This window comes from Sminthopsis crassicaudata, chromosome 5 (assembly GCF_048593235.1).
Source record: "Sminthopsis crassicaudata isolate SCR6 chromosome 5, ASM4859323v1, whole genome shotgun sequence".
NCBI classification, from domain to species: Eukaryota; Metazoa; Chordata; class Mammalia; order Dasyuromorphia; family Dasyuridae; genus Sminthopsis; species Sminthopsis crassicaudata.
This window is the reverse complement of record NC_133621.1, coordinates 303,234,390-303,247,001: the sequence shown is the minus strand read 5'-3', so window position 1 is coordinate 303,247,001 and position 12,612 is coordinate 303,234,390. Positions and strand designations below refer to the sequence as shown.

At 50.8% G+C, this 12,612-nt stretch overlaps 1 protein-coding gene across 1 annotated transcript; it reads left to right on the top strand.

The window, feature by feature from the left end:
- Window positions 1-412: 412 nt before the first annotated feature.
- MCAT (malonyl-CoA-acyl carrier protein transacylase) lies at window positions 413-8,578 on the top strand. Its single transcript, XM_074271898.1, has 4 exons — window positions 413-930; window positions 4,424-4,511; window positions 6,105-6,322; window positions 7,946-8,578. The coding sequence occupies exons 1-4, from the start codon at window positions 484-486 to the stop codon at window positions 8,378-8,380; spliced, it is 1,188 nt and encodes a 395-aa protein (XP_074127999.1). The 5' UTR covers window positions 413-483; the 3' UTR covers window positions 8,381-8,578.
- The last annotated feature ends 4,034 nt before the right edge of the window (window positions 8,579-12,612 follow it).

Below are 12,612 nucleotides of genomic sequence, written 5' to 3'. Positions count from 1 at the left end.
GTTTTTCCATCTGTAAAATGAGTAGAGGGCTTCTGAGCTCTTCCAGCTGCAGGGAGACGGACCTGATCCTGGTTGCTGTGTGAGCATGAATAAGGCACCCACCGTCTCTGAGCTTCAGCTAAATCTGTCAAATGAGCCTAATCTTTATCCACCCTCCCACTAACCCTGGGAAGAGGGCGCTTTGTAAAGCCTGAAGCGCCATAGAAATCGTAGCTATCACCTTTTTAATTATATTTATTATTATTTTTAATATTTATTTATTATTACATGTATATTTATTATTATATTTATATTATATTGTTAATTATATTTATATTTATTGTTTATTATATTATATTTATTATTATTATTATAGAGAGAGGCAGAGGACGCGGTGGGGAGGAGGAACTTTGTTCCCAGACGCCGGTTTCCGCGGACGCAGTTCGTATCCAGTGGTGCACGCACGTTGCGCGTCGGCACGTTGCTAGGCAACGGGAGACGGCGATGGCGGCGTCCGTCATGGCGGCCCGGTGGCGGCTCGGCGGAAGGGCCTCCAACGTGCTCGGACGGCGTCTGTGGTCCTCGCGAGCCCGGGACCCCGCGGGGCCGCCGCCGCCGTCCGAGGTGGAGGACGTGGCGGAGCTGCTCAAGGCCGCCACGGTGGGCACGGACTCGACGGCGGGGTCTCGTCCCCGGCGGAGCCCCGAGACCACCTCGGTGCTGCTCTTCCCGGGCCAGGGCAGCCAGGCCGTCGGCATGGGGCGCTCGCTTCTCCGCTACCCGAGCGTGCGCGCGCTCTACGAATCCGCCGCGCGCGTGCTGGGCTACGACCTGCTGGAACTGAGCTTGCGCGGCCCGCGCGAGGAGCTGGATCGCACGGTGCACTGCCAGCCCGCGCTCTACGTGGTCTCGCTCGCCGCCCTGGAGGCGCTTCGGCACCGGCGGCCCGAGGTAAGCCCCGCCCCCGCCCCTGCGTTCTGCGCGTGCGTCCTCTGCGGGCCTCCGCACTCCGCTCGGCGATTTCTCCTCAGTCCCTGTAAAATGGCACTATCAGTAATCTCTTCCCCAGGCTGTCGGGAGACTAAGCGCTTTGCAGACCTTTAAGACCTTATATGAATGTCAGAGGAAGGAAGGACTTGGAATTGAAAAATGACAAAAAGCAGATTTAAAAAAAAAACTCATTTGGGGGGCCGCTAGGTGGCGCAGTGCATAGAGCACCAGCCCTGAATTCAGGAGTTCAAATCTGGTCTCAGACACTTAACACTTCCTGGCTGTGTGACCCTGGGCAAGTCACTTAACCCCAGCCTCAGGGGAAAAAAAACCAAACATGTTATGTTTTCATTGTCCCTGTTTTAGATTAACGGTATCTGCACCTTCACCTCAGCCTGAGACTGGGTATTCCCTTCATCTCGCATAATTTGCATTCCTAATGTAAGTCATTTCAGTTTATCCGACTCTTTTGAGGTTTTCTTGGTAAGAATTCTAGCGAGGTTTGCCATTTCCTTCCAGATGCAGAAACCGAAGCAAACAGGGTGAGTGGCTTGCCCAGAGTGACGCATCTGCCAAGTGTCCAAGGCCAGGTTTGAAATCCAGAACGTCATTTTTCCTGACTCCAAACCCACGCCCGTTCCGTCACCTTCCTGCCAGGGCGATCGTGATATTAGGTGTCTAGAAGTTGGTCGTCCCTGCCAGTTCTGTTACTGTTTGGTTTTTCAGATTCAGGCGTTAAATAGAAAAGGTGAAGGGGAATCGATCTCAAGTGAGGTTTGGAAGAATCATAACCTCCGGGTTGGAAGGGTCGTAGGTGCAGAACTAGAAGGAACGCCAAATTAATCTGGATCCCAGAGTTCAAGGGCCCAGTCTTTTATTTAATGCTTGAATTGGTATGGGGCAGAGGTTCACAAAAGAAGAAGGAAAGAATCATTCTGAGTGATGAAAATGATATCCGGGACCTGTCAGGAAGTAGGAATCATTAGTTGGAGCTGGGAAGGGTTGGCGAATAAGAGGAACATATTGGAAATATTGATGGCTGAAGGAATAAAGGGAAAAAGTCCTTCCTCTCAGACTCAGTGAAGATCCCGATGGTCTCTGCAGATTTATTAATGATCTGTCGCTTCTCTCCTGGAGTCTCCTATTTTTGTTTAGCCTCTCTATCATGGTCCGCTTCTCAGTCAACAAGCATTTGTTAAAAGATTGTTCTATGCCAGGCATTGTGTGAAATTCTGATTATAGAAATACAGGCAAAAACGATAGTTCCTGTCCCTGGGGAGCTTACATTCTAATGGGAAAAGAAGCAGTAAAGAGGGCATGTGATAAGATGCTGAGAGCTAGAAGCAAACCAGAGAAGAATGAAATATAGCTCAGCCGGGCCCTTCCTCTAAATGGAGGTTCCAAAAAGACTTCACTAGTGGGAGAAAGGGGTCATAGGGCAGGTGCCATCTGAAGGGCGCTAGCTTGAGGACAAGACTGTGGTTTTCCCACAATCCAACATAAGCTGTTAAAAATGCTTCAATATGTATCGGAGAAATCATTCCCCTGACAGGGCTTCCTGTCACCAAGAAGGGACCTTGGCCATCCTGGAGGTCTGGAGGTCTATCCTCCTCGTAGGAGCACAGGATTTCTTCTGCTGGGGATTAGTTTCTCTGGCAGGGCTTCCTGTCACCAAGAAGGGACCTTGGCCATGCTGGAGGTCTATCCTCCTCGTAGGAGCACAGGATTTCTTCTGCTGGGGATTAGTTTCTCTGGCAGCGCTTCCTGTCACCAAGAAGGGACCTTGGCCGTCCTGGAGGTCTGGAGGTCTATCCTCCTCGTAGGAGCACAGGATTTCTTCTGCTGGGGATTAGTTTCTCTGACAGGGCTTCCTGTCACCAAGAAGGGACCTTGGCCATCCTGGAGGCCTATCCTCCTCGTAGGAGCACAGGATTTCTTCTGCTGGGGATTAGTTTCTCTGGCAGGGCTTCCTATCACCAAGAAGGGACCTTGGCCATCCTGGAGGTCTATCCTCCTCGTAGGAGCACAGGATTTCTTCTGCTGGGGATTAGTTTCTCTGGCAGGGCTTCCTGTCACCAAGAAGGGACCTTGGCCATCCTGGAGGTCTGGAGGTCTATCCTCCTCGTAGGAGCACAGGATTTCTTCTGCTGGGGATTAGTTTCTCTGACAGGGCTTCCTGTCACCAAGAAGGGACCTTGGCCATCCTGGAGGCCTATCCTCCTCTTAGGAGCACAGGATTTCTTCTGCTGGGGATTAGTTTCTCTGGCAGCGCTTCCTGTCACCAGGAAGGGACCTTGGCCATCCTGGAGGCCTATCCTCCTCATAGGAGCACAGGATTTCTTCTGCTGGGGATTAGTTTCTCTGGCAGCGCTTCCTGTCACCAGGAAGGGACCTTGGCCATCCTGGAGGCCTATCCTCCTCATAGGAGCACAGGATTTCTTCTGCTGGGGATTAGTTTCTCTGGCAGCGCTTCCTGTCACCAAGAAGGGACCTTGGCCATCCTGGAGGCCTATCCTCCTCGTAGGAGCACAGGATTTCTTCTGCTGGGGATTAGTTTCTCTGGCAGGGCTTCCTGTCACCAAGAAGGGACCTTGGCCATCCTGGAGGCCTATCCTCCTCGTAGGAGCACAGGATTTCTTCTGCTGGGGATTAGTTTCTCTGGCAGCGCTTCCTGTCACCAAGAAGGGACCTTGGCCATCCTGGAGGCCTATCCTCCTCGTAGGAGCACAGGATTTCTTCTGCTGGGGATTAGTTTCTCTGGCAGCACTTCCTGTCACCAAGAAGGGACCTTGGCCATCCTGGAGGTCTGGAGGTCTATCCTCCTCGTAGGAGCACAGGATTTCTTCTGCTGGGGATTAGTTTCTCTGGCAGCGCTTCCTGTCACCAGGAAGGGACCTTGGCCGTCCTGGAGGCCTATCCTCCTCATAGGAGCACAGGATTTCTTCTGCTGGGGATTAGTTTCTCTGGCAGCGCTTCCTGTCACCAAGAAGGGACCTTGGCCATCCTGGAGGCCTATCCTCCTCGTAGGAGCACAGGATTTCTTCTGCTGGGGATTAGTTTCTCTGGCAGCGCTTCCTGTCACCAGGAAGGGACCTTGGCCGTCCTGGAGGCCTATCCTCCTCGTAGGAGCACAGGATTTCTTCTGCTGGGGATTAGTTTCTCTGGCAGCGCTTCCTGTCACCAAGAAGGGACCTTGGCCATCCTGGAGGCCTATCCTCCTCGTAGGAGCACAGGATTTCTTCTGCTGGGGATTAGTTTCTCTGGCAGGGCTTCCTGTCACCAAGAAGGGACCTTGACCATCCTGGAGGCCTATCCTCCTCGTAGGAGCACAGGATCCCTTGTTGCTTGCAGAGAGGCATTGGAACACTATGTCAAACTGTCTCCACCTTTAGATTTGGGTATTTTACAGCCCACTTTCATGGCTTGACCTTGTGTTATGCATCTCTTGCCACAGGTTATTGAGAATTGCGTTGCTGCAGCTGGATTCAGCGTGGGAGAGTTTGCAGCCCTTGTCTTTGCTGGTGCCTTAGAATTTGAAGAAGGTACTAAGGACATTTGTTTGATTTTGCCACAGGGCACGGCAAGCATAGGCTTTTGTGCCCTCTTTGAAATGGCTTTCTATTATATGGCGGTTCTACTTAGGAGTAAGATGGGGAGAGTTGGGAGGTAGGGAAGTGGGAGGGGTGGAGCCCTGGACCCAGAAGAGCTTATTTCAGGTCCTGGTTCTGACTCTTTCTATGATTGGGAGTATATCCCTTCACTTTCCTCAGTTTCCTAATTATATAAAATGACCCTTATAGTGAGAGGCAGGATGACATACATATATAGCAAGCACTGACCTTAGAGCCAGGAAGGTTTGAGTTCTAACCTGTCCCTGACACCCACTGGTGTAGCACCCCTGCATAGGCCACTTAATGCCCCTCCAGGGCTGATAAAGTCATGTGTCCGAACCAAAAAAGAAACCAGTCTATGAAATATAAAGCGTCGAGAAGGTTCTGCGTTCTCCTTTCTGTCTCAGCAAGTGCACAAATTCATTAAGGTTGCAGTGCTACTGTGCTTGAGGTTCGGCTCCCCGGTGGTTTGCCAGGCTCTTAGCTGTCCCCAGTGTGGTGTGAGGGTTGCCATTCCAATTGTCCAGGCGAAGCAAATGAGGCTTGGAGAGAATGGAACTTGCCCCCAGTCACACAGCTAGCATGTGTTTGAAGTCAAATTGGAAACCAGTATCCTTTTGCCACCTCTCAATCCTGAACGTTCTTCCCTTGGACTCTTTTATGCTGCTCTCTCTTCCCTGTCTGCCTGTACATGAAGTGAAGGTGGAGCACCGGACCTGTGAGCTCCTGGGAAGGCAGTGCCCACACTGGACCCGGTGACCTCTGGGAGCCCCTTCTGGCTCTAAGAGGCCACCATTCCCCAAGGCATCATTTGTTACAGAAATGAAAGGCCACTTCTTTTTTTCTTTTTTTTTCCCTGAGGCTGGGGTTAAGTGACTTGCCCAGGGTCACACAGCTAGGAAGTGTCTGAGACCAGATTTGAACTCGGCTCTTCCTGAATTCAAGGCTATTGCTCTATCCACTGTGCCACCGAGCTGCCCCAGGGCCACTTCTGCAGAGCTGAAAATCCCCTGACAGCTTTTTGCCTGGTCTGCCTGCCTCAGTTTTTCAAGGCAATCTTCCTAAAGCCCAATCTTCTTCCCCCAACCCATTCCACTGTACTGGTGCTTTGTTACTTCCAAGTGATAAAGTTTTTCACCTTACAGCTCCTTTCTGCCTTTCCAGTCATCATATACCTGACTCCCTCCCACTCGGCTCTCTAGTTAGGCTGTAGTTCCCTATAGCCCTTCTTTGTACTACCTGACCCGGCCTGATACCCCCTCCCTCCTCATCTCTGCCCCCTGTGTCTTAGCTAAAATCCCACCTTCTGCAGGAAGCCATCCTGGGCTGTCCTGACAATATCTTCCGTTTCCACTGTCTGTATCTTGCACAATCCTGGCTATTTACCTCGTGTCTCCATACAACCCCTTGGGATCAGGAACTGTTTTTGCTTTGTCTTTTGAACTCCTTAACATAAAGCGTGGCACATAAAGTGTAAGAGCATCACAAATGCGTGCTGAGTGATTTACCTTTGCTCCCTCGTAGGGTTGCATGCTGTCAAAGTCCGTGCCGAGGCCATGCAGGAAGCCTCGATGGCTGTCCCCAGTGGGATGCTGTCAGTCCTCGGGAAGCCCCAGAGCCAATACAAGGCGGCGTGCTTGGATGCACGAGAACATTGCCAGACCCTGGGCATCGAGCAGCCCGTCTGTGAGGTGGCCAACTATCTGTTTCCTGACTGCAGAGTGATTTCTGGGCATCTCCAGGTGAGTATCCTGGCTCCTTAAAATATCAGGCCTTTGGGCAACTTGGAAGCAGAAGTGAGATTTCATCGGGATTCTTTGTGGTGCTACAATTCATAGGGTGCCAGCTTCGGAGTCAGCTGTGTGACTTTGGACAAGTCACTTAATCCAGATTGCCTCAGATAAAAAAGAGAGGGAGAAAGAGAGGGATTTCATGCTCGTATCTCCCTGGGAATGATCAGACAGATGCTAGAAGATACCCGACACTGCTTCCCATGAGAGCACCTGTAATTTCCCAGCAATCCTAGGAAGGAGGATTGACTCAAATGTCTCAAGGAACCTGGGTGGGGTCTTCTCCCAAGTGACCAACCCTGTGGCTGGGCCACGTCCATGCTCGAAGTCTTTCCAGCATAGGAGGGTCTCATGGTCAGCTGGCAGGACTTTGGAAAACCTAGGCGTCATTCCTGCCAATCTGAAACCAAGTGCTTCTGTTTCTGGCTCTGCCATCTTTGGGAGTGTCAGGGCAGGAAACGAACTGGGTGCTTATTAGTCAGGGGATAGCTAAGCTGTTTGTGACATCCAAATGCAGTGGGGCAGGATCGGGCTCTAAAAAATAAGGAACATGAGGAATTCAAGGAATATGGGGAAACCTGGATGAGATGGGGCAGAGCAAAGATATTATGATTGTTTTGTTCTACGTTTTCTTTTGTTCCATTTACAACTCCACCAACAGTGCATGAGTGCCACCTGTCTCCTGGGGCCTCTCCCTCGGCACTGACCATTCCCCTTTTTGTTGGTCATTTGCTTTCTCCTCTCTTGTTAGGAGGCTGGGGCTGAAGTTGTTTTTAGGAAGAACCAGATTTCTTCCTTTGAAGGCTCAGTGTAGATCACACATTTACTTCTACTGAGCTGTGCTCCCTGTAGAATGATCCAACTGGTCCGGTTCTTTCTGCATTTGTATGGGCCATCCTCCATACTTAGGAATCCACTGCGTGGCCTGCTGAAATTCTTCTCTGGCCCCCTTCTTGGAAGCCTTCCCTCATCCTACTATTTGATCTCAATTCTTCCATTTTCATAGCATGTTCTGCACCTTTTTTTTTTTTTTTTCTACCAGAGATTCTCCCATGGATCTTATCTGTTCTTTTAGAGACAAGCCTTATTCTGCCCATTTGAGTGGAACCTTCTCCATGGCGAGGGCTCCTCTTTAGGAATAACCGCCAGGCCCTTCATAAGTGTTTAGTAGAATGAGTTTAGAAAAAAATGGGTAGTGGCTGGGCCTGGAGGACAGACCCAGAAGGAAGTGATAGGTTCATATGTTGGGAGGGCCTGGTGACAGGCTGGGATTTTGAGCTCAGAAGCCTGCCTGCTTAATGACTGACTGATGGATGGAGGCCATTTAGGCCTGGGATTTATTCTGCTTCTCTTTCCATCGTCCATAGGGTCTTGTTCCGGCCTTGCCACATCATCTCTCTTTTCTGAGTCTCAGTTATGTCTGCAGTCATTTGTCTGCATCCCCCCTGTCTCCCTTGGATCCTCAGACCAGAATGCCATTCTCGGTGCGGACCTCAGGGTCCTCATTCTCTAGGTCAGACTGAAAGCGAGCCTGCTGCCTGCTCCTCACACACTCGCTTGTTTGTTCTGTCCCAGGCCCTGCAGTACCTACAGAAGAATTCCTCCAGGTACCACTTCAGGAGGACCAAGATGCTGCCAGTCAGCGGAGCGTTCCACACACAGCTCATGGAGCCCGCTTTGGAGCCGCTGGCTCAAGTCTTAAAGAAGATGGACATAAAGAAACCTTTGGTTTCTGTCTATTCTAATGTGGATGGCAATAAGTACATGCACGCCAAACACATCCAGAAGTTGCTGGTAAAGCAGGTCGTGTGCCCCGTGAAGTGGGAGCAGATCATGCATGCCATCTTTGAACGGAGGAAGGGGACAGACTTCCCGCACACGTTTGAGGTGGGGCCTGGGAAGCAGTTGGGAGCCATGCTCAAGAACTGTAACCTCAAGGCTTGGAGGGCCTATAGTCACGTGGAAGTGATGGAGGAAGAGGAGCCAGACGAGGAGCCCCTGGCCGGCTAAGCCAAGCCACCTGTCACTGTTGGGATTGGTTGAAAGGGCAGGGCCAGGAATGGGCCCCTGGTGTGTCAGTGGGACTGGGGCCACCCCATGACCTCTGCCAGAGGGAGTCTCCCTCCCTCCCAGGTCCGCACTCTGGATCAGCTTTGGGCTGGCTGGCCTCAAAGGGATGTAAAAATAGAACGCGTTCTGAGCCCATCAGATTCTGTGTTCTTTGGTGGCTGAATTGTTTCAAGTGTTCTCTGAAAATATTTCACGTCTGGAGGAAAGCGTGGACGGGGGAATTCTGAGCCCGGCATCGGTGCAGGTCCCCGAGGGTTGGCTCCCAAGGCAGTGAGGTGAATGGGAGATGAGAGCCCCACAGCCTCCCCCAGATCCCCTTTGCACAGCCTCGGAGCAGCCCTTCCTGCGGGAGGAAGCTCCTCCTCACCCCCCTCCTCCCACCATCTGCCTCTGCCCCTTCCTCCTTACCTCCCCGCTCTTGCTCTTGCTAACATTGTAAAGACAGTTTGGTGAGGAACCTGAGGCTCCCAGATGAGGTCACGACTAGGAAAGACCGAGGATGAGAACATGGTCTGAAGGGTATCTCCCTGCCGGCTTCTCTGGATACTAAGCTTGCTGTCAGCTTTGGGGTCATTGGCCTAGGGCTTGAGACTGTTCTTAGGCTACTGGCCTGGGGCTTAGAACATTGCTTAGGGCTTAGGCCCTTGGTTTGGGGCTTAGGCTCTTGGTTTAGGGTTTAGACCCTTGGTTTGGGGCTTAGGTCCTTGGTTTGGGGCTTAGACCATTGCTTAGGTCTTAGGCCTTTGGTTTAGGACTTAATCCACTGGTTTGGGGCTTAGATCATTGCTTAGGGTTAGGCCCTTGGTTTGGGGCTTAGACCATTGCTTAGGGTTTTGGCCATTGGTTTGGGACTTAGGCTGCTATTCTGGGGCTCAGAATGTTTCACATGGAGTCCTTAAAAGGTGCCTGCAATGCCCATATCTTTCGAGTACAGTGGTCTTATCCAATTTGTCAAGGACTAGGTCTCCCCCTTGTTTGGACATGCTGCATTTCCTGATTAATTTTACACCCAATTGTGTAGAATTGAGATTGGGGAGGTGGGGGGCTTTTGCCCCTTCCTGTTTGTTTTCTTCTGTCAGAATTGTGATCTTATCAGGCTGTGAGCATCCCCTGTTCAGAACCCATGACCTTTACCTCTTCTTTCCTGAGAAACTGCCCTCAGCAGCTCAAGAGTCAGTAGGGTTGACCCAAGTCTCCAAAGATGAGCTCAGGCTTTTAGAACGAATGGGTGCGCTGGTACTTCCCACCATGATCTTTCCCCTTCAACTAGCTCCTTCTCAGCCCAGTGCTGAGGGCACCCCCTCAGGCCCCCACATGGGCCTTTTGGGGCCTTCCTGACCTGACCTGGGCCCTGGAACGGCTTTCCCATCAGTCCTGTTCTCTGTAGCCATCATCCTCCCTTCCCTTTGTCAGGCTCCTACTTGAAAATCGTCTCCAGGACAGACCACAGACCCCTCAGCCTGGTCCCGAAAGTCAGGTCTGACTCCAGCTTTGTGTGCCGTGTCTGAACTCCCTCTCCCAGAGCAGGGACTGGCTCTGCTCTCTGTCCCCAGCACTCAGCACAGTGCCTGGTACATGGTGGGTGCTCAACTGCTCCCTCTGCCAGGGAGCTACCCCCCACCAAGGGGCACCTCCGCGCTCTCCTCTCACACCCCAGGACTTCAGTCCGTCTGTCTTAGGAAGGGGCTCCTGTATGGGTGGGAGACCAAGCTAGAACATGCCAGATCTAGAAGGGAACTGGGAGCAGGGAATCTCACTGTCTCAGATCACTGAATCCCCATTTTATAGATGAGGAAACAGGTCCAGAAAGGGGAACACTGCTTCTAGGAGTCATCTGGGTAACAGGTGAAGAAGGAGCCCAGGGTCAGGTCTCGGCAGTAATAATACCGGAGATTTCTAAAGCTTTCAAAGTACTTCACTACTCCTCGCTCAGCGAGTAAGTTGAGAGATTTGCACTAGCTTGGTCTCAGAGATCCCTCCGGACGGCACATTGCTGGGATCCACATGAGGGGAAAAGAACCCTGGATTGGGCTCCATCCCTGGCACTGCTGCTTATTTATGTACTTACTGTGGCTAAGTCTGGGTCTGCCTTTTCTCTTGTTTGTGGAATGAGGGGGTTGGGGGACCCCGAGGTCCCTTCTAGCACTCAGCTCAACACTCCCAAAGCTCTTCCCCTCTTCAGGCCTTGCTGTTTTCCAGTTCTGACCCACCTCCCTACATTACATATGTAAATTTATATGTTTATATGTAAATGTATATTTACATATATGCACGTACATATAAACATAAATTTACATACATATATACACACGTACATATACAGACACATATATGTAGCATAAAATATGCCAGATTTGGGTGGCTCAGCCGCTCCATGCCGAAACAATTCAAACGCTAGAAATCAAGATAGTATTTGCTCATTTATTTTTCATTTATTCATCCCCTCAAAAAAATCTTAACCAGAAGATTTTTTTTAAAAAGGGTTTGTAGCGGATGTCCCAGTGTTAAAAGGATGACCAGCATTCCTTCTCTGCCCCACTGGTGCCAGCAAATCCAGTGCCTGAGATGCCCGTCCCTGGGTACGGAAGCACCTCTTACTGGGACGGTTCTTAAGAAAAGCCAAGCCAGAGTTTCTGCTTCCCTGGACTGAACATTTCCAAACCAGCTAACCAGGAAGTTATCCAGCAACAACCGAATATTATTTAAATCACTTCTCTTTTAAAAATATGAACAACAAACCCACGTGAAACGTCAGCAGTGTCCCAGCACTATCTCGAGGTTTACACAGAATCAAGGGTTTCTTCAGGAACCATAAGTAAAAATTTTAAAAAACCAAAACACTAAGCTAAGCAGACAGATTTCCACCTCCGGGGTGGTAGACCAGAGGGCGGGCCAGAGTCCAGCAGTGGCCGCCTTCTCTCTGCATTCCCTGCGTCAGTTTGGCAAGCCATAATTGACCACCAGTCCAAGGAGGATCAGCAGCAAGGCCACTGGGATAACCTTCCGGCACACGGTGCTGGCTGGTAGCGCAGGGACCTGCAACAAAAAGGGGGAGCATGACAACAGTGGTGGCCCGTGGCAGTCAAGGCAAGACCGTCTCGTGCATCTGACCCAAACCTCAGCAGCAATCCCCTCCCCAACTGCCCAGCCTCTGCCTTCACCTCTCCAGGGGTGGGAACCCATCTAGAATGTTATCCTCTGGAGGGCAGAGATCATGTTCTTGCCTTTCTTTGTATCCCCTGGGCTTAATTCTAGGGTTCTGTTGCATCATCTGAATGATGTTTTGCAAATATCCACTTGATCCTCACAACAACCTTTTTATAATTGAGAAAACTGAGGCAAGAAATTTGTTCAGGACCATGAGCTAGTTAGTTCCTGAGGTTGGATTTGAACTCAGATTCTTGACTCCAGGCCCAGCCCCTCCTAGCTGCTTCTTGATTCTTATGGAGAATTAGATACAAAAATCCGAGGAAACAAACTTAGCTCATTGAGGTAGGAAGCGGAAGGCTCTGGACCAAGTTCCAAGAAGGTGCTTTCTCATCACATCTCATCAGCAATCACTGACCTCTTGGTCCCTCCCTTTCCCCAAATGGCCTACAATAAGGTTGGCTTTGAATGGGAAAGAGCCTTCCAGTTCTAAATCCTATGGTAGGACTCTAGATGGAAGTCTCTCCAATGGACAGACACAAGGCAACCAAAGACTCTTCTCTAGGGAAGAGAGATTTATGTTCTCATTCTATCCTCCCAAGATGCAGGTACCACAAGATTCACTATCCCTCTATTACAGATGGAGAAACTGAGGCACTCAAAGGGGAAATACCTGAGGCTACACAGCTGTGTGAGAATATGCAGGCTGAGATTCCAACCCAGGCCTTTGGGCTTTCCTTCCCTGTAACATCACTGCCTCTCGGTCAGGTTTCTCTTTTCCAGGCGTGTCTGAAGCACCCTGTAGCCACCAGAGGACCTGCCCTCACTCCAGCACCCCTGCCCACACAGACACAGCCGCTGCCAGGCTCACCCAGTTTCCACAGGCTGCAAGTCTCCGCATCCAGCTGCTGTCCACGGACTCAGTAAAACATTTCACAAAACTTCTAAAAATACTCAAGGCACCTGTCTGGCTGAAACTGAAAGTTGGGCTGTAACAAAAGCAGGACAGAGAGAAGTTGTCATGT

Coding starts and splice junctions, on each gene's coding strand:
- MCAT (XM_074271898.1), top strand. CDS start 484: ATGGCGGCGTCCGTCATGGCGGCCCGGTGGCGGCTCGGCGGAAGGGCC. Junction 931..4,423: donor TTCGGCACCGGCGGCCCGAG/GTAAGCCCCGCC, acceptor CTCTTGCCACAG/GTTATTGAGAATTGCGTTGC. Junction 4,512..6,104: donor TGCCTTAGAATTTGAAGAAG/GTACTAAGGACA, acceptor GCTCCCTCGTAG/GGTTGCATGCTGTCAAAGTC.